This window comes from Orycteropus afer, unplaced genomic scaffold (assembly GCF_000298275.1).
Source record: "Orycteropus afer afer isolate SDZICR_OR568_19922 unplaced genomic scaffold, OryAfe1.0 scaffold00139, whole genome shotgun sequence".
NCBI lineage: Eukaryota > Metazoa > Chordata > Mammalia > Tubulidentata > Orycteropodidae > Orycteropus > Orycteropus afer.
The window spans coordinates 1,393,934-1,416,529 of NW_006921726.1; the positions used below are offsets into that span (position 1 = coordinate 1,393,934).

The following is a 22,596-nucleotide window of genomic DNA, read 5'->3' on the forward strand; positions in this document are numbered from 1 at the left end:
TTTTTTTTTTTTTTAATAAATTGTGACTTAGGTGAAAGTTTGCAGAGAACATTCATTTTCCATTCAACAGTTCACATACATTTTGTTTCATGACGTTTACTGCAATCCCCCTAATGTCATAGCTCTCTTCCAATTTTCTCCCTGTGATTACCTTTTCCCTGTGTCCTTTTCTATGCATTTCTGCCGTGAGCTATCTCTGTGTGCAAATGCTGCCCTTCTGATCTCTCATCGTTGATTGTTCTAAGGAGTATACCTACCTGGTATAATTGTTCACCTTGTAGGCCTACCATTTGGCTAGAAATCACAGGAGTGAGTTCAATTCCAGGCCCAAAGGGTGACTAATGGCCATAGTCTTGAGGGTTTCACTAGTCTCTATCAGCCAGTAAGTCTGGTCTTTTTTTATGATCTTGCGTATTGTTCCACATTTTTCTCCCCCTCTATCCAGAATCTCCTACACTGAGCCCTTTCTAAGTGGTTGACAGTGGTAGCCAATCATCATATAGTTCTTCTGGTCTAATGGTCATGTAGGCTGAAGTTCCCATAGGGTCCATTAGTCGCTTAGACTGTTTCCATGTGTCTTTGATTTTCTTCATTCTTGTTTGGAGAGACCAATTGTTGCATCATAGATGGCCAATTCCAAGTATTTAAGACCCAGTTGCTACTCACCAAAGTAGGATGTAGAGCAATACTTTTGTGTAGTACTTGTTTTGGTAACCTAGTGCCACTCTAACAAAAATACCACAAATGGGATGGCTTGAACAGAGATTCATTCTCTTACAACTTTGGAGGCTAGAAGTCTGAGTTCAAAGTGCCAAGCTCTAAGGGCAGGGTGAAAGCCCCTTGACCTTGGGCTTCAGCTCTGCTTCTTGCTTCTGGCCCACTGAAGCTGGAGGCTTCCTTCACTCAGGCAGCTGTTGGCTGCTGAGACTGACAAACCCAAGGTTGCCAAGTAAAAAGGCACAGTTCTGATGTAACCAAACTACACGGCAGACCATTGATTCAGTCTATTAAGAGTCCCAAGATTGGCAGACAACATGGCTGGCTGCTGAATGACCACTCAGCTACATGCAGGATTCAAGCATGCCAAAAGCTGCAGACCATTCCCAAAATTTATCCTTATATACTGAAAGCAGACCACATTCCTAAAGCAGCTACTCAGCTGTTCATGGCAGATTTCACCATGGAGTTGATTGCCAGTCTCATCATGGGGAATAAATACCACCAGCTACTCAGCCACTCAAAACCACGCCGAGCCAAGTTGACACATAACTTTAACTACCACATATGTTATGCCAATTGACCTTGATATCCTCTGTGACCATGGTCCAGAGCCCAGGGGGCCCAGTGATTCACTCCTTCAAGGTGATATGACTATGGGTAAGAGTTATAACTTTGGCCTGTTAGCTCTATTACATATATGGACATTCTTATAGCACATACAGATAGGTATGCAGAAATATCACCTGCCAAACTTATATATGGCCATGGATATATTCCCTTTGGCCTAGCCATACGTGATCTTTTAGCCTGTCTACTTAAGGATCCACCCCTAGGTTAATGTATTTTATTACTTATAATGAACTACTGTGTATATAAAAGTATTTACCTTTACTGTCTGTACCTCCTGTGCACCTCTCCATGTCTTCCTTTTACTTAGTGTTATTCTGCTGGTTATTTGATTTTGGTACACTGCCTTTCCCATCAAGCAAATCAACACTTATCTCTTATCTAGGTAGCAATTTTCCCTCCCCTCCCCGCCCATTCCTGGTAACGAACAAAGAAAACTTCCTTACATGTGTAAAACTTTTCTGAACTATTTATAATTGTAGACTCAGAATTATTTGTCCTTCTGTGATTGACTTACTTTACTCAGCATAATGTCCTCTAAATTGGTCTATGTTTTAAAATGTTTTGCAGAGTCTTCATTATTCTTTAGTGTTGTAGACTGTTCCACTCTGTGTACGTACCATAGTTTGGTAATCCATTCATCCACTGATGGGCACTTTGGTTGTTTCCATCTCTTTGCTATTATGAATAGTGCTGCAATGAACATGGGTTAAATATATATCTATTTGAGTCACAGCTCACACTCGCTTAGGATATATACCTAGTAGTTGGATTGCTGGATCAAATAGTATTTCTATTTCCAACTTTTTAAGGAAGCACCATATTTTTTCCATACCATTTTACAGTCCCCATCAGCAGTGTATGAGAGTCCCAACCTCTCCACATTCTCACCAGAATTTGTTATTTTCTGTCTTATCGAACTTTGGTATTAGTTCTGAGGTGAGATGGTATTTCATTGATGTTTTGTTTTGCATCTCTCTAATGGCTAATGAAGGAGCTCTGGTAGCGTAGTGCCTAAGGCACTTCACTGATAACAAGAAGGCTAGTGGTTCAAACCCACTAGCCACTCCTGGAAAGGAAGGTTGGGCAATCCACTTCATAGTGATACCGCCTTGGAAACCCAAGGAGGGTGCAGAGTAGTAAATTACTCAGTATGGCTTTTCTACCCATAAGTCATTGTAAACTCAGTGGTGGAATGAGCAGCTGAGGAGTTCCTGATTGTAAATGTTATCCACCTGGGTTATTTCTGTTGGGCGTGGCACAACAGTGTTATGGGAGGCTTACTCTCAGGTGCTTAGAATTCTGTTGTTATGATTGGTTGGCCACTCCGCCAAGCTCAAAAGGAGGCCTCCTAGAGGCAGAACTCTCTCTGACTGCTGGTGGAGGAAGACGTGCTACTGAAAGAGACACGCGCTGCTGGGAAAGAGATGCAAGAGGCGTGCATTGCTGAGAGAGACACCAAGGGACACGCACTGCTGGGAGAGAGACTGAGAGACTGTTGGCTGAGGGATGGTGGGGTGGGAGAGAGACTAAACGTTTTTTCCTGAACTTGAATTGTAACCTGGTGCTTCCCTAATAAACCTCATAATCTGTAAGTTCTGTGTGGCCGCTGCAGCGAATTATCGAACCCAGGAGAGAGGTGGTGGGTGCTTTGGGAGGAACAGTTGCTGAAAGAGCTGGAGGGAGGCAGCATGTCTGGCCTTGCAGTAATAGGCCTTGGGCTATTGATGGTGATTCTGCCTTCCTCTTGTGGGGTTCTAAGAGGTCAGAATATGTGGCTTCCTTGCCCTTTTTGCAGAGGGGTTGCTATGAGTCAGGTCCAACTCAACAGCACATAACAACAACAACAATGGCTAATGAAGGAGCTCTGGTAGTACAGTACCTAAGGTATTTGACTGCTAACCCACCAGCCATTCCTCGGAAGGAAGATCGGGCAATCTACTTTCATAGAGATATCACCTCAGAAACCCAAGGAGGGGTGTCTAGGAATTGACTCAACAGCAGTGAGGTTTTTTTTTTTTTCCTGAATGGCTAATGATTAGAAACATTTATTTGTTGGCCGCCTGAATATCCTTTTTGGTGAAGTGTCTATTCATATCTTCTACCCCTTTTTAAATTGCATTGTTTGTCTTTTTGTTGTTGAAGTATTGGAGTTTTCTATAAATTTTAGAGATAAGTCCCTTGTAAGTTATGTCATTGCTGAATATTTTTTCCCAACCTGCAGGTTCTCTTTTTACTCTTTTAGAGAAATCTTTTGATGTGCGTAAAAATTTAATTTTTAGAAGGTCCTACTGATCTAGTTTATCTTCTGCTCTTTGTGCATTTTCAGTTATGTTTGATAAGTCTATTTATGCCATATATTAGGACCCCTACGTTTGCCCTTATTTTTACTTTGATGAACTTTATACTTTTAGGTTTTATATTTAAGTCTTTGATCCATCTTGAACTTGCATATGAGCAACTGATGATCTGATCCATAGTTGGCCTCTGGCCTTGTTCTGACTGGTGATATTGAGCATTTCCATTTGCCTCTTTTCACAGATGTAGTAGACATGATTCCTGTATATTCCACCTACTGAAGTCCACACGTATGGTCACCATTTATTGTTGTTTAAAAAAGTATTTGCAATGAGTAAGTTGTTGGTCTTGCAAAATTCTATCATATGACCTCTGACATCATTTCTACCACCAAGGCCATATTTTCCAACTACCGATGCGCATCTTCGTTTCCAACTTTCGCCAGTAATTATCGATACATTTTGATTGCATATTTGCTAGATGTAGAATAAATAAACGTAGAAGACTGGACAAAAAAATCTAGAAGGATTCTGTACTTCCATTGGTATACAGGCAGTCCCAGAGTTACTAATATCCAGCTTACAGACAACTCTTATTTGCCTTTTAATTTCATGTAAATCTGTCCTCACTTTGAAATGATTGAGCCAATCCCACACTCTTTCTTCCATGCAATCACTTTTACTGGATGCACATGCAACTTTTAAATAGGTCAAAAGGCTTCAAGCATTTTCTGGCACTAAGGTAAAGCTTATTACAAACCATATGCACCTGATGTGACTTACCTTCACATTCTTAAAGATCTCATCATGTACCCTAGGACTGCCAGTATGTGCACATTTCTGCATATTGTACACTTTGATAGAATGTTTAAAAAGCCATACATTTCTTTGCTATAAATTATCCCTATGTCCCGTGCTTACCAGGATCCAGAGCCCTGTGAAATGGCATTGTGGGGTCCAAGTGTGTGGGAAGATGGCTTCTATAGACCTCCCCTGCTGTGCTGCCCCTGTGATGGGGATCAAAAGGGCTGTGGCTTACTACAGGATCCACCCCAGAAACTGGAGATTTGGCTGGTATACTTTCTCTTTGAGTAGGGGTGAGTGTAGATTTTCTTTCATGATTGGTAGACTTGCCAGAAGAAATTGTAACTGGAATAAAGAGCCAATACCACAAATTCTTAAGCAAACTCGCTAAGTATGAAAATATTTAACCATTTCTTAATCACTCAGATACAGACTATATTCATAAAATTTTTTGTTCTTTCTTCACTGAACATTTAAAGTTCAATCTTGTTAATTATGCAAATATGAAGAAGTAAAAGAAGCTTCTGAGATCTGGACAACTGTCATCTTTATTATTATAGTACCAGCATTTTACTGTCTTATATGAAGATTAAAAACAAAGTTCAAAATTCCTCTTTAAATCCCATTATAAATGATTTTGTTTCTATATGATTCTAAATTTTTTTAGTCTTACATGTAGCAAATCTCAATTTTCTCTCTGTTACCCAACTGATTTGCTGCCCATCAATCACTAAGTTATACTAACACCTCCTTTGCATTGTGTTTTCCAGTGTATTTCCACAATGATTTTCTCATCACCTCACAACATCAATCTTCTCTCTCCAGATCCTCCTTTTCTAAACAGTGTTACTCAGAGTAGTTAAACTGTCCTACTGGTTCTATCATATCCATGCACTTATTGGCTATTACCTTCATTATTAATATTTTTAAACTGTAACAAAATAATACCCTTTTGACCATTTAATAGTGTATAATTCAGTGGCATTACATACATTTATAATGTTATGTACTATCACCACGATCTAATTATTAATATGATAGTATCAACTTTGCCACAATCAAACACATGTGCCTGTTAGGATCTCATGCTGGTTTATTATATCTCCTGACAAGTCCCAATTTGCTCAAATGTATAGTGCCCTTCCACTCTGCAGGACAATTTGCCTCCTTTAAAAACTAGAGACAAAGGTTCTGGATTCATCCCCCTATACATAGCTAGATGTTCTGTTTGCTTCTTCCCTCTGTCCTATTTTTTTCCTACCCTCAAAGAAACTCTTCACCTTTATAATCCATGCCATGTCTGGCCCAGAATTTCTCCATATGGTAAGTCCTCAATTAATATGTATTATAATAAAAATAGTAAGTGGATACATCCATGAGGTCCTTCAATTGTTTTGGGGATTACCTGTTAAATCAATGCCTCTAATCTTACTAATATAGCTGCTAACAGCATAAACCCCAAACAAGTGTCAGGTTATGATGGTAATAGTAATACCAAAAAAACAAAACCCACTGCCTTCAAGTCAACTGTGATACACAGCAACCCTGGTGGGGTGTCCAAGGCTATACATCTTTATGGAAACAGACTGCTTCATTTTCCTCCCACAGAGCAACCAGTAGATTCAAGCTGTCAACCTTTTGGTCAACAGCCTTGACCACAGTGACACCAGAGCTCCTTAACAACAATAATTATGACAATAATATAGTTTACATTTATTTAGTCCTTGCTACATACTAGCCACTATGCTAAACTCTTTAAAAGTTTTACCTCATTTTATCTTCACAACACTTAAATAGGTCCTAATATTACATTATCATCTTACAGACTAAGAAACTTAAGGCTAAATAAATAAACAAGAAACTTGTCCAAGTTCATTCAGTAAGTGCAAGCCTAAGTAAGCAGCTCAAGCCTAAGCAAGTCTAGCTTCAGAGTCTAAACTTTGAAACACCACACTATAATGCTACTGAAGAAGCAATTGTCAAAACTGGCTTCAAGAAAACCATTTAAAACCCTTTGAAAACCAGCACACTCATTCTAGAGCATTTCTAGATTCCACCATACTGTCAACTTGATTTAACCTTAAAAATTTTACCAAAAGTTATACCTATTCTTAATTTGGTAGACTACCATAGCTGTAGCATAAAAGTACAGCCTTTAGGTATGATGATAATTTGAAACTAGAAATTTGATATTTACTACTTGCTACAGGTGTAAATATGCAATAAAAATAATCAGAAAATATGAGAAAAGGAACATACCATCAGAGGGTCTATTCATCATGGGTGAGCCTCTGGAGATGGTGTTTGGATAACTCACAGGTGTTCTACGTGCACTGGTGTCATCATAAATCCCTGGGCTCAGCTGCGCTTTGGGAGCTTCATGAAGTGTTGACCTAAGAACGGAAGGGCCGGAGCTTACCACAGATGTGTGCCGGGAACGCACTGGCTCGCCTGCTTTCACATCCTCATATTTTCCCCGTTCTATCACTTTTATGTTCTCTGGTACAATTTCCAGTTGCGGCATCCCACGGGGTAGTTTGCTAGGTCCTGTGATTAAGGATTTGACATTATGTTTGATGGCAGATTGACCTGAGTTGCTGTCAAATTTTATCGGTGTACCCTAAAGGAAGAGAAACAAATATCAGAAGTAGCCCAAGTCATCTGGATGCTTTTCCATCTCAGGTCTATGCTTGGTTCATCATGGTTACACTTTGCTGTGGTAGTCTATATTGTCTATGTGGCTGTTTCAATCAGAAACCCACTCATACTCCAATGGGGAATGAAACTAAATATACGTGTGATCTTGAATGCAAAATAAGCTCTTAAAATATAAAAAAAGAAAGATAAAATTTACATTCATTTATCAAAAAAAAGAAATAAAAAATAATAATAATAATGTGTTGTTTAAAAAAAAAAAAAAGAAATCCACTCATATTGAGTTGCATAATTAGGCACATTTTATATTCCACACTAAGACACAAGAAAAAATGAGGACCTAGTATTATAAGAATGATTTAAAATAAAATCACTTTTTAAAATAATAAATAATTATCACAATCTGAAGTGGAATTGTTGAAATAAAGGACCACAATCTAGTTACCTGGGAAATAGAGCCCTCAATTATTGGCCTCGCACCCTGGACCACTTCTGGAGTCTTTCGGCTTTCCTGAGTTAGAATATCTTGCCGTGGAATCTCATGAATGGAACGCCCCATTTCTTTGATGGTGGTAATACCATCATATGGCTTTCCTTTGGTAATGGCACCTTCAAATGCTCGTATGGGAGGACTCTCCCTCTTAATTTGCTTAGGATATTTAAGGCCATCATCGAAGCTTTCAGTAGTTGCTCTTGGTGTGCCTTCCAAAAGAATTCAAGAAACGTATTTATTAAAATAATGCCTTGCTATCAATCTTGCAGTTCCTAATCAATCTTCTATTTTCAATAAATCCTCAAACAGAATTTATCAATCATTATTTTTTTAAGGTGGTTCAAGATCCATCATTCATCACAATCACAAAATGGTTCTTAAATAAAGAAGACATTTATATATTAATAGGCAACTATCATCTTCAAATAAACTATGTAGCTAAGAGAAAAAGTCATAATCAAAACTTTAATAGTTAATACTTCAAAAGTGAAAATGTCCAGTCCGGTAAGATGACAAAATAGGCAGACAAACAAGACAGACCTTCTTCAACAAAGAAAAGGGGAACCAATTAACAGAGACACACAAGATAATCTTGGAGCCCTGAGCTTTGAAAGGAAGGATATAGAAGTAGACTAAACTAGCACAAGACTTTGCATGAAAACACTGAAAAAGGAGACATATGGAGCTGTGGACTGTCAACAATCCTGATGGCACAGACAACTTGGATATTGCCGAGCAGTGTTAGGACCTAACGATTATAACCTAAAAATTGGATCTGCTAGCCAGGGGCTGCACATAGGACTGCACTGGTGGCTGGTGAATAAAAGGGGAAACGGGGAAGAGGAAGATAGGCTGAGCTGGGGATTTTAGGCTGTATGCAGGATACAGCCATTCTGAATGCTTCCAAGTAGTTCAACTATTTTGGATGTTTAAAGTGACAGCATTCTCTCAGACTCCACGGGCCTAAGAAAAGGCTCCACTTGCCAGAGACGGCAAGGACATTCCAGACACAAGCGACTGGAAAGGTGTGATATTCCCCCTATTACTCTAATACCCCACACCCTCTTGGTGAATGGAGGTGCAGCCATCCATCACTCCCACCCACCTTCCGGACTGACAGGAATTCATCCCGTCGATGTGCTCAGATGGAGCTTCAGTGCCCTGCCATGTGCAGATTTTCTTTCTTTTTTATTTTCTAGTTTATGTGTTCTTCTCTGTTTTAAAATTATTATTATTATTTCATTCTACTTATTATTCTTTGTTCTTCCCTTCCCAAGTTATAATTTTCAGCTTTTTATCTCTTCCCTGTTCCTGGTTCCCCTTTTCTTCTTTCTTCTGGTTCTCCCCATTCCTTGTTTTTTCTTTAAGCATTTTTTTCCATTATTTTCTTCATTATTCTCATACTCTACCTCCATTCTCTTTTGCCCCCTCACCAGACTCTGCGTGGACTTTTTTTTTTTTAATGATTGTTCCTGTGTGTTTATGTGGTGTGTTTTTTGTCTGCTTGCTTTTACTTTTTTGATGGTTGATCAATCGTTCTTTTTGTCTGAGTGAGAGATAGTAACTGTGCCGATGTGATGCAATCACAATTGCACCTCCTGCAGGTAGACTTACTGAGTTAGAGCAACCACTTCCTTTTCCACCAACTAGCCAACGACTAACGACCACAAAGAAAAGCCTGACTCACCCTTAACTGCTCTGCACAAACAGTTAACAGAAATCTAAATAGAACAATGTCATAATGTTTCAGAGACAAGAGACACATTCCACACAAAAAAGCAAGATAAAGTGGTAGAAACAAATGAGCAGGATAAAGACCCAGAACACATCCCTGAGGAAGAAATAGCATTGCAACTCCCTGGATAAGGAATTCAAAAGAATTATATTTAGGTATCTTCAAAGGATTAAGAGACAGATCAAGGAAAACACTGAGAAAATTAAGGAAAACACAGACAAAACTCTAGAAAAATTTCAGAAGAAAATACAAGAACAAAATGATAAAATGAATGAAAAATTACAAATGATTCACAATCTACAGATAGAAATCCAGAAGATTAATACTAAATTGTCAGAAATAGATAACACATTGAAAGGGCAAATGAGTAGAAATGAATCAACAGAAGACAAAATTAATGAGACTGAAGACAAATACCTCAATATTTCTTTGGAAAGGGATCAAGCAGAAAAAAAGATCAAAACAAAATGAAGAAAAGCCTAAGGTTCATGTGGGATGCCATCAAAATGAATAATCTACGTGTAATCAGAATTCTAGAACAGGAAGAGAAAAAGAAAATGACTGAGAAAATTGTCCAAGATTGGTTGGAAGAGAATTTCCCTGATATGATTAAAGATGAGAATAAATCCATTCAGGAAGTCCAATGAACCTCAGACAGGAGAGACCCCAAAAGAAAATCACCAAGACATATCATCATCAAACTCATCAAAACCAAAGACAAAGAAAGAATCCTGAAAGCATACAGGAAAAATGAAAAGTTCCTTACAAAGGACAACCAATAAGAATAAGCTCTGATTTCTCAGCAGAAATCATGTAAGTGAGAAGGCAATGGGATGGTATATATAAAAACCAGAAAGAGAAAAATTGTCAACCAAGAACTTTATACCAAGAAAAATTATCTTTCAAATATGATGGAAAAATTAGGAGAATTCCAGATAAGAGAAAAGTAAGGGAATTGGTTAAAACCAGACTAACCTTACAAGAGAGACTAAAGGGAGTCCTTTGACAGAGAACCAATAATAGCAAACAACAACTGACCATTAATACACAAGATGGTATCACCCAGAAACTAACACAGCTATGGATGTATCCAAAGTAAAATAAGCTTACAAGATTGTAAATAGGGAACTAGAGACATCAATTGGCAAATGAGGACAACTACAAACCAAAAAGAGGGAAAAAATAGTGTACTTAAAGAACTTCTAAACGGTGAGGAAGTCAAGAGAGTTGCAAGATTCTATGGACTGTTCTAAACTTGGGGAGAAAATAATAATAGAGTAACTTCAAAGAAAAACTATAAACCTTCATATCACAATAAAAAAAGACGACAAGTACAAACATTTAGCAAATAATAAAACAATACCAACAAACTAAATGATAACATGATTCATAAACATAATGAGCTCAGCAGAAAAAATTATATAAAACAAAGAAACCAGAAACACCATGAGAAAACACATAACAAAATGACAGCAACCAATTCATACTTATCAGTAATTATGCTGAATGTCAATGGATTAAATGAATCACTTGAGATGGAGAGTTGCAGACTAGATAAGAGAACATAACTCATCAATATGCTGTTTATAAGAGAAACACCTTAGAGGCAAAGACAAAAATAGACCAAAAATCAAATGTTGGAAAAACATCTATCAAGAAATGGCAACCAAAAAAGAGCAGGAGTGGCAATATTAATTTCTGATAAAATGGACTTTAAGACAAAAACCACCATAAGAGACAAAGAAGGACATTATATAATGATTAAATAATCATTTGAACAAGGAGATATAACCATAAAAAATAACTATGAACCTAATAAAAGAGGACTAAAATATATAAAATCAGACTTTAACAGAATTGAAAAGGCAAATAGATGACTCCACAGAGTAGAAGACTTTAACACACCACTTTCAATCAAAGATAGGACAACAGGAAAGAAACTCAACAAAGATGCAGAAGTGCTGAAGAATTCAATACACCAACTTGACCTCATAGACATTTATAGAGCATTTCACCCAAGAACAGCACAATATACATTCTTTTGCAGTATGCATGGAACATTCTCCATGATACACCATAGGATAGGCCATACAGCAAGCCTTCATATATTTTAAGAAGAACACTGAAATACTGCAAAGCATCTTCTTAGATCACAATGCTATAACATTAGAAATGATCAATGAGATGATGAAGGGAAAAACAGCAAACACATGGAAACTGAACAACATCCTCGTTAAGAATGACTGGGTAACAGAAGAAATGAAAAATGAAATGAAAAAACTCCTTGAATCAAATGAAAATGAATACATATCATACCAAAATCACTGGTACAAAGCAAAAGCTGTGATCATAGGTCAATTTATACCAGTAAATGCACACATCAAAAAATGAAAAAGAGCCAAAATCAAAACTTTAAACCAGCATCTCCAACAATTAGAAAAAGAACAGCAATAAAAGCCTATGGTCACCAGAAGAAAGGAAATAAAGATTTGAGCAGAAATCAATGAAACAGAAAATAGAAAGATGACAGGAAAAAAATTAACACCACCAGAAATTGTTTTTTTGAAAAGATTAATAAAACTGACAAATTACTGGCAAATGTAAGAAAGGAAAACAGAGAGAGAATACAAATAACATGAATAAGAAACTAAATGGGTAACATCACAACAGAACCAACTGAAATAAAAAGGATAATATCAGGACACATTTGAAGAACTGTACTCCAACAAATTTGATAATCTGGAAGAAATGGACAGATATCCTGAAACACACTACTTTCATAAACTAACACAGACTGAGGTGGAAAATTTGAAGAGATCCATACAAAAGGAGAAATTGAACAGGTCATAAAAAAATTACCAACAAAACAAAGTCCTGGCCAAGATAGTTTGACAGGAGAATTCTACTGAACGTTCAGAGAACAGTCACCAATCCTACTCAAACTATTCCAAAACATAGAAAAGATGGAATCCTCCCAAATTCATTTTATGAAGTAAGCATAATCCTGATACCAAAACCAGGCAAACACATCACTCAAAAGGAAAACTACAGACCAATATCCTTCATGAATATAGATGTAAAAATCTTCAACAAAATCATAGCCAATAGACTCCAACAACGTATCAAAAAAAATAATTCATTATGACCAAGTGGGATTCATATCAGGTATGCAAGGATGGTTCAACATTAGAAAAACAATCAACGTCATCCACCACATAAATAAAACAAAGAAAAAGAATCACATGATCACATCAATCGATGCAGAAAAGGCATTTGATAAAATCCCACACCCATTCCTGATCAAAACTCTCAGCAAAACAGAAATAGAAGGGACATTCCTCAACATAATAAAGGGCATCTATGCAAAACCAAAAGCCAACATTATTCACAATGGAGAGAGACTGAAACCATTCCCCATGCGAACAAGAACCAGACAAGGATGCCCTCTATCACCACTTCTATTCAACACTGTACAGAAGTCCTAGCCAGGGTAATAAGGCAAGAACGGGAAATCAAAGGCATCCAAACTGATAAGGAAGAAGTCAAACGATCCCTATTTGCTGATGATATGATCCTCTACCTAGAAAACCCAAAAGACTCAGTCAAAAATCTACTGGAACTAATTGAGAGATTTAGCATCGTGGCAGAATATAAGATCAACATCCAAAAATCAGTTGGATTCCTCTACACCAGCAAAGAGATTGCTGAAAAAGAAATAAGGAAATCAATACCATTTATAATAGCTACCAAAAAAATAAAATACTTGGGAATAAATTGTACCAGTGACACAAAAGACCTGTACAAAGGAAGCTATAAAAGACTACTTCAAGAAACCTTAAGAGATCTACATAAATGGAAGAACATCCCATGCTTGTGGATAGGAAGATTGAACACTGTGAAAATGTTAATTCTACACAAACTAATCTGTATATTCAATGCAATTCCAATCCCATCAACATTCCTTAAGGATATGGAAAAACCAATCACTAACTTTATATGGAAAGGAAAGATATTTTGAATAAGCAAAGCATTATTAGAGAAGAACAACAATGCAAGAAGTCTCAAACTCCCAGATCTTAAAACCTATTGGTGCACCTATTGGTGCAACGACAGACACAGAGACCAATGGAATAGAAATGAGACTCAGAAATAGATCCATCAACCTATGGTCAGTTGATCTTTGACAAAATCCAAAATCCATTAAATGGGGAAGAGACTGTTTAACAAATGGTGCTGGTAATACTGGAAATCCATTTGCAGAAAAATGAAACAAGATCAATACCTCACACCATAACTCCAGATGAATCAAAGACTTATATGTGAAACTTAAAACTATAAAGTTTCTCAAGGAAAAACTACGGCCAATTTAGGGGCCCTAATACATGACATAAATAGACTATCAAGTGTAACCCAAAATGCACAAACAGCAGAAGATAAACTAGATGACTAGGACCTTCTAAAAATTAAATTTTTATGTGCTTCCAAAGACTTCTCCAAAAGAGTCAAAAGAGAACCTACAGATTGGGAAAAAATATTTGGCAATGACTTATTTGACAAGGGACTTATCTCTAGAATTTATAGAAAAATCCAACACCTCAACAACAAAAAGACAAATAATCCAATTCCAAAATGGACAGAAGACATGAATAGACACTTCACCAAAGTGGATATTCAGGAGGCCAACAAACAGATGAAGAAATGCTCATGATCATTAGCCATTAGAGAGATGCAAATCTAAACAACAATGAGATACCATCTTGTCCGAGCACTCTTGCAGAGTTCAACAAGGCGGAAAATAACAAATGCTGGTGAGGATGTGGAGAGATTAGAACTCTCATACTCTGCTGGTGGGATTGTCACATGATACAACCACTGTGGAAAGCTGTATGGAGATTCCTTAAAAAGTTGGAATTAGAAATACCATTTGACCCAGCCATTCCATTAGTAGGTACACATCCTAAAGAAGTGAGAGCCAAGACAAGAACAGGTATATGCACACCCATGTTCACTGCAGCACTATTTCCAACAGTACAAAGATGGAAACAACCTAGTGCCATCCACAGAAGAATGGATAACCAAGGAAGGGTACTTACACACAATGAAATACTATGCAACCCTAAAGAATAACATAAAATCAGCAAAACACAGCATAATGTGGATGAGCTTGGAGGACATTATATTGAGTGAAGTAAGTCAATCACGGACAAATATTATATTAGTCCATTATTGTAAAAAGTCAATGAAAGGTTTATATATGGAAGGACACTTTCTTTGTTGGTTACCAGGTATGGGAGTGGAAGGAAGGGAACACTGCCAGTTAGGTAGAGTAAGTATGGATTTGGGTGAAGAGAAGGGCAATGTACCAAATGTGAGTCATCAACATGGTGGCACCGAGGAAGAGGAAGACAGAGAGAGATAGATGGGAGGTACAGACAACCAAGATGAATCCTTTTGCACATACAGTACTGTGTTGTCAGTAAAGGCAAACATGGATATACGGGTGGATAGATAGGTGGACAGGCTAAACTATTAGGTATGTCTAGGCAGGGGAGAGTGTGCCCATGACCATGTACAGGGTTGGCAGACAATATTTCTACAAGTGTATTTGTATGTTCTGTAAGAATTTCCACATATATAGTAGAGCTGACAAGGGAGAAGGCTGTGGTCACTTCTTAGCCACAGCCAGCTACCAGGAGGAAGCGAGTAGTTGGACCTGTAGGCTCAAGACCATAGTTGCAGGGGACATCAAGGTCAACTGGCATAACATACTGCACAAAATCACTGTTCCACATACTAATTTCAGGAGTGGTGACTGGGATATTAAAAGCTTGCAAGTGGCCATCTAGATGCAATGACGAGTCTCTCCTCAACCAGAGCAAAGAAGAATGAAGAAAAACAATGATGTGTGGAAACAATTAGTCCAAGCGGATGGTACACCATGCAATCCTCAGCCTATACGACAACTATGAGACCAGAAGAACTAAATGGTGCCCAGCTACCACTATCAACAACTAGGAGGGGGAACTATGTAGGAGATCCTAGATAGAATGGGTGTTTTGGTTACCTCTGTACCACTCTGACAAGAATATACCACAAATGGGATGGCTTTAACACACAAGTTTACTCTCTTATAGTTTGGAGACTTTAAGTCTGAATTCAAGTTCAAAGTGCCAGGCTCTAGGGGCTGGGGGCCTTCAACCTTGGGCTTCAGCTCTGCCTCCTGCTCCCAGCCCAATGAAGCTACAGGCTTTTCTTCACGCAGACAGCTGCTGGCTGCTGGCGCTGACAAGTAAAAAGGCACAGTCCCCATGTTACCAAACCACACGGCAGGCCATTAATTCAAGTCCACTGAAAGTCCCAAGGTCGGCAGAGCATGGCAGGCTGCTAAACAACAACTCGGCCACATGCAGGGTTTAGGCATGCCATAAGCTAGAGACCGTTCCCAAAGCTGCTGCTTATATACGGGAAGAAGACTGCATCTCTAAAGCAGCCATTCAGCTGCTTGTGGCAGATCCCACCATGGAGCTGACTGCCAGTCTCACCATGGGGAATAACTACCATCAGCTCCCCAGCCACTAAACCAGGCCCAGCAAGGCTGACACACAACATTAACTACCACAGTGGGAGAACAATGCGGAACCAAATTCAAAATCATTAAAGAAAAAAAGGACCAGGTTTGCTGGTCTGATAGAGCCTGATGGAACCACTGAGACTATGGCCTCCAGCTGCCCTTCACATCTGGAACTGAACCTACTCCTGTGGCTTCCAGCCAAACAAAAGACAGGCATATGAGCTGAACATTTACATTATTAGGTAGATACACTCTCTGGAGAGATCAAACATGGTAGAACAGAAGGGCTGTGTATGCACACAAAGACAGCTCGAGTGGCAGGAGTGCATGGAGGAAAGGATGCAGGGAAGAGGTACCAGTGAGGAGGAAGTGAGAGAGAAGCTGTTGCACTGTGGGAAACTGCAGTCAATGTCATGAGGCAAAGTGTATGTTAGCTGTTGTATGGAAGATGAAATTGCTCTGTACACTTACACCTCAATCACAATAAAAATTTTAAAACAGAAAATGTCTTGAAAAGCAGGCTTCATGCATTGCAAATTAATGCCACACTACTCTAACATCTAAGATCCCAATGTTTATTAAAGATAAAGAAAGAGGGATCTAAAATCACTACTTAGATTTGAAATATAGTGGTGAGAAACAGAAAACATGAAATACTGAAAGCACAAAAATAGGGAGAAATATATTAAATAGAACATGTAAATCAAGTGTTGCAAATAACCTCTTAAGTGGTTTTATATTACGTATGTGTAAATTTGAATCAAGGGTTGGAAAATATTATATACATTTACCCAGAAATAATGCAAAGTGATAAAGTAAGGCAGTTATGAATAAAAAGCCAAAATAAACAAAAAGGTTACCTTGCATGATAGAACCAGATAGCACAGTCCTTTCTTTGAGGTCAGAATGAGGGCTTCCCCGGGGCAGTGCTCGGCATATCAGCCCTTTTGAAATAAGAAAGCAATTCAAGTATTAAATAGCAAGTCTTTGTCAACTCTCATATACTTAACAGTGTCTTTAGAGTATATATGTATTTTTAATATAATTAATTTTCTTCTAGCAATTTTCTTTTTTATTTTTCTGGGGAAAATATACATAATAAATGATAGACCTTTTCAACAATTACTTCCTGTATAATTTAGTGACTTTCGTTACTACATTCACATGAATAATTCTTTAAAAGAACACAATGCTAAAAAGGCAGACATACTTTAGTAACATACTAAATTATTGTTTGGTTCAAAGACAATTTTAGGGGATAGTTTGGGTTGAAGGTCAAAGGTTTAAAGATTATCTTAGGCCAACAGTTTCAGGTGTTTATCCAGCCTCAGTGACAACAACACAAGCATTCCATTTTCTCCTCTCATTCCTAACTCTTCTTCTAGAGTACATATTTTTTCATGTAATCTCTGTGGAGAAAGGCATGTCAATTTAAATTTGTAAAATATTCAGAAGAATATCATGGGAAAAACGTTAAAAGTACACAACATGACATTACACATCCTTTTTTTTAGATGTTTTCTTAAAAAAAAATAGTTATAAAGGTATCTATTATAGGGCAAAACGAAAGACTCAACACTAAATCTAAAATCCTAATGTTTATTAAAGAGAAAGAAAGAGGGATCTAAAATCACTACTTAGATTTGAAATACAGTGGTGAGAAAGGGAAAACATGAAATATTGAAAGCATGAAAATAGGGAGAAATGTATTAAATAGAACATGTAAATTAAGTGTTGCAAGTAACCTCTTAAGTGGTTTTATATTACGTATGTATAACTTTGAATCAAAGGTTGGAAATCATTATATACATTTACCCAGAAATAATAGAAAGTGAGATTTCTTTCTATTACAGTTTTAAACTCATTTAACTCGAATAGGTATAAATTACTAAGTTATATGAGTTTTTAAACATGAGCATTCTAATAATTACCTCTGATATAAACTATATTTTATCTTTACTTCCCACCACTGTCATGTACCATTTGATTTATATTTAGATATAAACATAAATATACATTAATGTAAATATAAATTTATGTGTGTTACATTTATGTAAATTTCAGGTAGAAATGCCATAAATGTTTAATTCATCTTAATTCAACAATGCCAACTTAGTATACAAAATTAAATTTAACTGAATAATGTTCTAGAAACAGTATTTTACCCTCTAAAGGTGCTGACACAGGAGACTCCCTCATAGACATCCCTTGTTTTATATTTCCTTCCACAGACTCATAGCTTCTCTTTAAACTCATTTCATGAGCTGTTCTTGGACTTCTGGTCCCTTCTCGAGCATTCTTAACATCTGCAGAATGTAGAAACAAGAAGTGCTCAAACAGAGCCAAAGACCAACACTGTACAGTAAATAAGTTGTATTAATTTCATAGTCTAATAGGAGTTCTGGTAGCACAGTGCCTAAGGCACTTGACTGCTCACCAGAAGGCTGGTGGTTCAAACCCACCAGCCACTCCTCGGAAGGAAGGTTGGGCAATCCTACTTCCATAGTGATACTGCCTCGGAAACCCAAGGAGGGGTCGCTATGAGTCGGCGCCGACTCGACGGCAAACAACAACAACAACAACAACAATTTTATAAAAATAATAACAAAGACTTGTCTTAATCTAAAATATACATCTATGTACATAATATTCATAAAAAATGTTGTCATTCATTCAAATACATATATTGAGTGCTGTTTTGGTTCTCTTGTGTCTCTCAGGAAATACCACAAGAGGATGACTTTAACAAATAGGACTTTATTCCCTTATAGTTTAAAATAAAAGGAAGGAAGCTCTGGTGGCAGAGTGCCTAAGGCACTTGACTGCTAGTCAGAAGACTAACCCACCAGCTACTCCTTGCAAGGAAGAATGGGCAATCTACTTCTGTAGAGATACCGCCTCAGAAACCCAAGGAGGGGTTGCTATGAGTCGGATCTGATTAGGAGTTTATTCTCTGATAGTTTGTTGTTGTTATGTGCCATCGAGTTGGACCCCACTTGTAGCGACCCCTCCTTGGGTTTCCGAGGCAGTATCACTATGGAAGTAGATTGCCCCATCTTCCTTCCGAGGAGTGGCTGGTGAGTTTGAACCACCAGCCTTCTGGTTAGCAGTCAAGTGCCTTAGGCACTATGCTTCCAGAGTTTAGGAGGGCAGAAATACGAGCTCCAAGTGCCAGCTCTTGGGGCCAGATGACAGCACCTCAACCTTAGGCTTCAGCTATGCCACTTGCTCCTGGCCTACTGGAGCCAGAGGTGTCTCTTAACTCAGTCAGCTGCTGGCTGCTGAGGCTGACAAACCAATGTCGACAATTAAAATGGTGTAGTCCCAAGATTATCAAGCAACATGGCAGGCCACTGAGATGAAGACTCGGCCAAATGCAGGATCTAGATGTGTCAAAAAACTCAGAGACCTTTCTCAAAGCTGCTTGCTATATACTGGAAGCAGACCACATCCCTAAGGCAGCTCCTCAGGTGCTCAAGCAGATTCCACCATGGAGGTGATTACCAGTCTCCTCATGGGGACTAATAACTACATCCAGCTGCTCAACCACTCAAAACCAGACACAGTCAAGGTGAAACATAACCTTAACTACCACAACTGCATCAGTATCAGGCATATGCTAGGCCTTGAAAATAAGAGTAACAAATTAAAATTTACTGAATTTACTCAGAAGTGGAGGATGAATGCCTCCATACATCAATAAGCAATTACTATACAGTGTAGTAAGAAGCTCTGGTGGCACAGTGCGAAGGCATCTGACTACTAACCAGAAGGTTGGCAATTCAAATCCACCAGCCACTCCACAGAAGGAAGACTTGGCAATCTACTTCCATAAAGATTTACTGACTTGGAAACCATAAGGGGTCAATATGAGTTGGAATTGACTCAATGGCAGTGAATTTGGTTTTTACACAGCACAATAAGTATTATGAAAGGAAACGTACAACATGCTATGAGAATGGCAGAAGGAAAACCTAACATTTAAAGGTTCAGAATACTGCCTAAACCTGGAGGCTAAATATGAGTTGTTTTGTAAGTCAAAGGTAAAGAAAGGGAAAAGTGGTTCAGGCAGAGGGAACAGTGAACATAATGCAAAAGAGAGTATGGAACTAAAAAGAACTTAAGTTCAGGAAATGGCGAATGTATGGAATGAAGTTGGGAGGAATAGGTGAGGGGTGAGGTAAAGTTATGGGCTAAGGGGAAGAGATGGAGCCCTGATAGCTCAACAGTTAAGCAGTTGGTTGATAACTAAAAGGTTGGTGGTTGAAACCCCCCCAAGAGAGAACAGGACAAAGACCTGACTATATGTTTCCATAAAAATTAGAGTCCAGAAAACCCTATGGGGCAGTTACTATTCTGTAACATGAGGTCATTAAGAGTCAGAATTGCCTTAACAGAAGAGTGAGAAGGGAATAACCTGAAGAGATAGGCCAGGAGTAGGAGTGTGTAAGCCACAGTATAGAGGCGTGCAGCTATCCAAAGGGCAATGGAAAGTCAATCAGGAAAGCAGTATGATTTATACTTTTGAATATAAGTACAACTGAAAGTGAAGAGATCAGTTAGGGAACTTGTGGTAGTTAGGTTTGTGTGTCAACTTGGCTGGGCCTGGTTGAATGGCTGGGCAGCTGGATGTAGTATTCCCCATGATGAGACTGGTAATCAACTCCATGGTGGAGTCTACTGCGAGCACCTGAGTAGCTGCTTTAGGGATGTGGTCTGCTTCCTGTATATAAAAAGAAGCCTTGGAGAACGGTCTCTAGCTTATGGCATGGTTGAACCCTGCACGTAGCTGTGTCATTGTTCAGCAGCCTGCCATGCTCTGCCAACCTTGGGACTTTGAATGGACTTGAATTAATGGCCTGCCATGTGGTTTGGTAACATTGGTACTGTGCCTTTTAACTTGTCAACCTTGGGCTTGTCAGCCTCAGCAGCCAGCAGCTGTCTGAGTGAAGAAAAGCCTCTAGCTTCAGTAGGCTGGGAGCAGGAGGCAGAGCAGAAGCCCAAGGTTGAGGAGTTTTCACCCAGCCCCTACAGCCTGGCATTATGAACTCAGACTTAAAGCCTCCAAACTATATTAAGAGAATAAATAGTTCTCCTGTTTGTTCAAGCCATCCCATTTGTGGTATATTCTTGTCAGAGTGGTACTAGGTAACCAGAATAGAGCTAATAAGCTATTCCGATGAAAGATGATGGTGGCAGGAGAAAAATCAGAGAAGTAGGTGGATTCCAGAGACTTCAGGAAAGGAAAATGACTTAGTGATTGGTTGGATGTAGGAATGGGAAAAAGTACAAGATAACATCCAGATTTCTAGCTTGGGCAATGTACATAATTAATATTTTCCTCCAGAAACAATATGTAAATCATTAGTTTTTTCTTGGCTTGCCTAAATTGAAGCTTGGATTTCTATATTGATTTTACATATAAAATTCTCTTCAAAATGTACTAGGAATGTTATAACAAAGAGGGCAGAAGGAAGTAAGAAAACAACCATGCATTTTATACTAGGTACTGTGTGTTCACATAGTTTATTTCTTTATATTAGAGGGGAAAGATTAGGCATAGATAATAACTACTCTAAATTCACAAAGACAACCTAACCCAATCCACTGTCATCGAGTCAATTGTGACTCATAGTGACCCTATAGGACATAGTAGAACTGTCCTATAGGGTTTCCAAGGCTGTAATCTTTATTGCACATATTTCTCCTGCAGAGTGGTTGGTGGGTTCAAACCAACGACCTTTCCATTAGCAGCTGATCACTTTAATCACTGCACCACCGAGCTCCTTATCATAGTCAGTTGCAATTAAGAAGTCACATCCCATCAGGCCCTTGGTTAATACTGATACCATGTCTAAGTCATTCTTATAAAAAAAAAAGTTACCAGAAAAATATTAAGAATACATCTAAAAAACTGTTTAGATTATTCACATAGATAAAGACACAAATATTAAAATTGTTTTAGTTAAGGAAAATATAAATCCACTATTCTTTTCAATATTATGAGATTTTTATCTACGCCCTAACTTTTAACTCATAAAACGTAAAGCCCTTTAAAATAAAAGCAATTCTATTGAAGTTCAACAAAGATTCTCCTCCTAGGCTAAGTCAACTGACCAGTTCTTAATATGGGCTCCACACTGAATTGATAATGTTCACTGACCATCTCAGTTAATTTTTCACTAAAGCTTTATGAGCTAAATTTAAATTCTATTTAAAATATGCTAGAAATATTAAAGCAAGCAGGGCAGAAGGGAATAAGAAAACTACCATGCATTTTGCATCAGATACACTATGTGAATCTGATTTTACAGAGAGGAAACCTGGGCTCAGAGCACCTAAACTGACTTCCTCAAAGTGGGGGAATCAGAACTTATGTTTTTAGAGAGCAAACACATGTAATACTTACTATCATATGACAAGATGTGTCCACTTTTGCCTTCATAAATAACATGGCCTTTAGATGCAGCTTCCTCTCTGCCTTTCTCAGGACTGCTCTCTTCAATTGACATTCTAGTAATGGATCCCTTCACCAATGCCTCAGTTGGTATGCCAGCCTGGGACAGAGCTGGGGTGCCCTGCCATCAAATCAAATCAAACACAGGCACCAGAAGAGTCACTTAAGTTTAGAGAAAATAAAAGATACTAAAGAATTTAACCTAACATACCAAGAGCCACCAGCTCAATCCATAAT

General features: G+C 38.2%; 1 protein-coding gene across 1 annotated transcript in view; it reads right to left on the bottom strand.

Moving 5' to 3' along the window:
- Positions 1-22,596, bottom strand: part of NCOR1 (nuclear receptor corepressor 1) — a 308,055-nt gene that overhangs the window by 45,040 nt on the left and 240,419 nt on the right. The window contains exons 28-33 of the mRNA XM_042781622.1: positions 22,312-22,480; positions 18,068-18,208; positions 16,763-16,846; positions 7,549-7,805; positions 6,708-7,068; positions 4,566-4,793 (exon numbers count right to left, since the gene is read on the bottom strand). Of these exons, the coding sequence (XP_042637556.1) occupies positions 4,566-4,793; positions 6,708-7,068; positions 7,549-7,805; positions 16,763-16,846; positions 18,068-18,208; positions 22,312-22,480 (1,240 nt within the window). The remainder of the gene's footprint in view (positions 1-4,565; positions 4,794-6,707; positions 7,069-7,548; positions 7,806-16,762; positions 16,847-18,067; positions 18,209-22,311; positions 22,481-22,596) is intronic.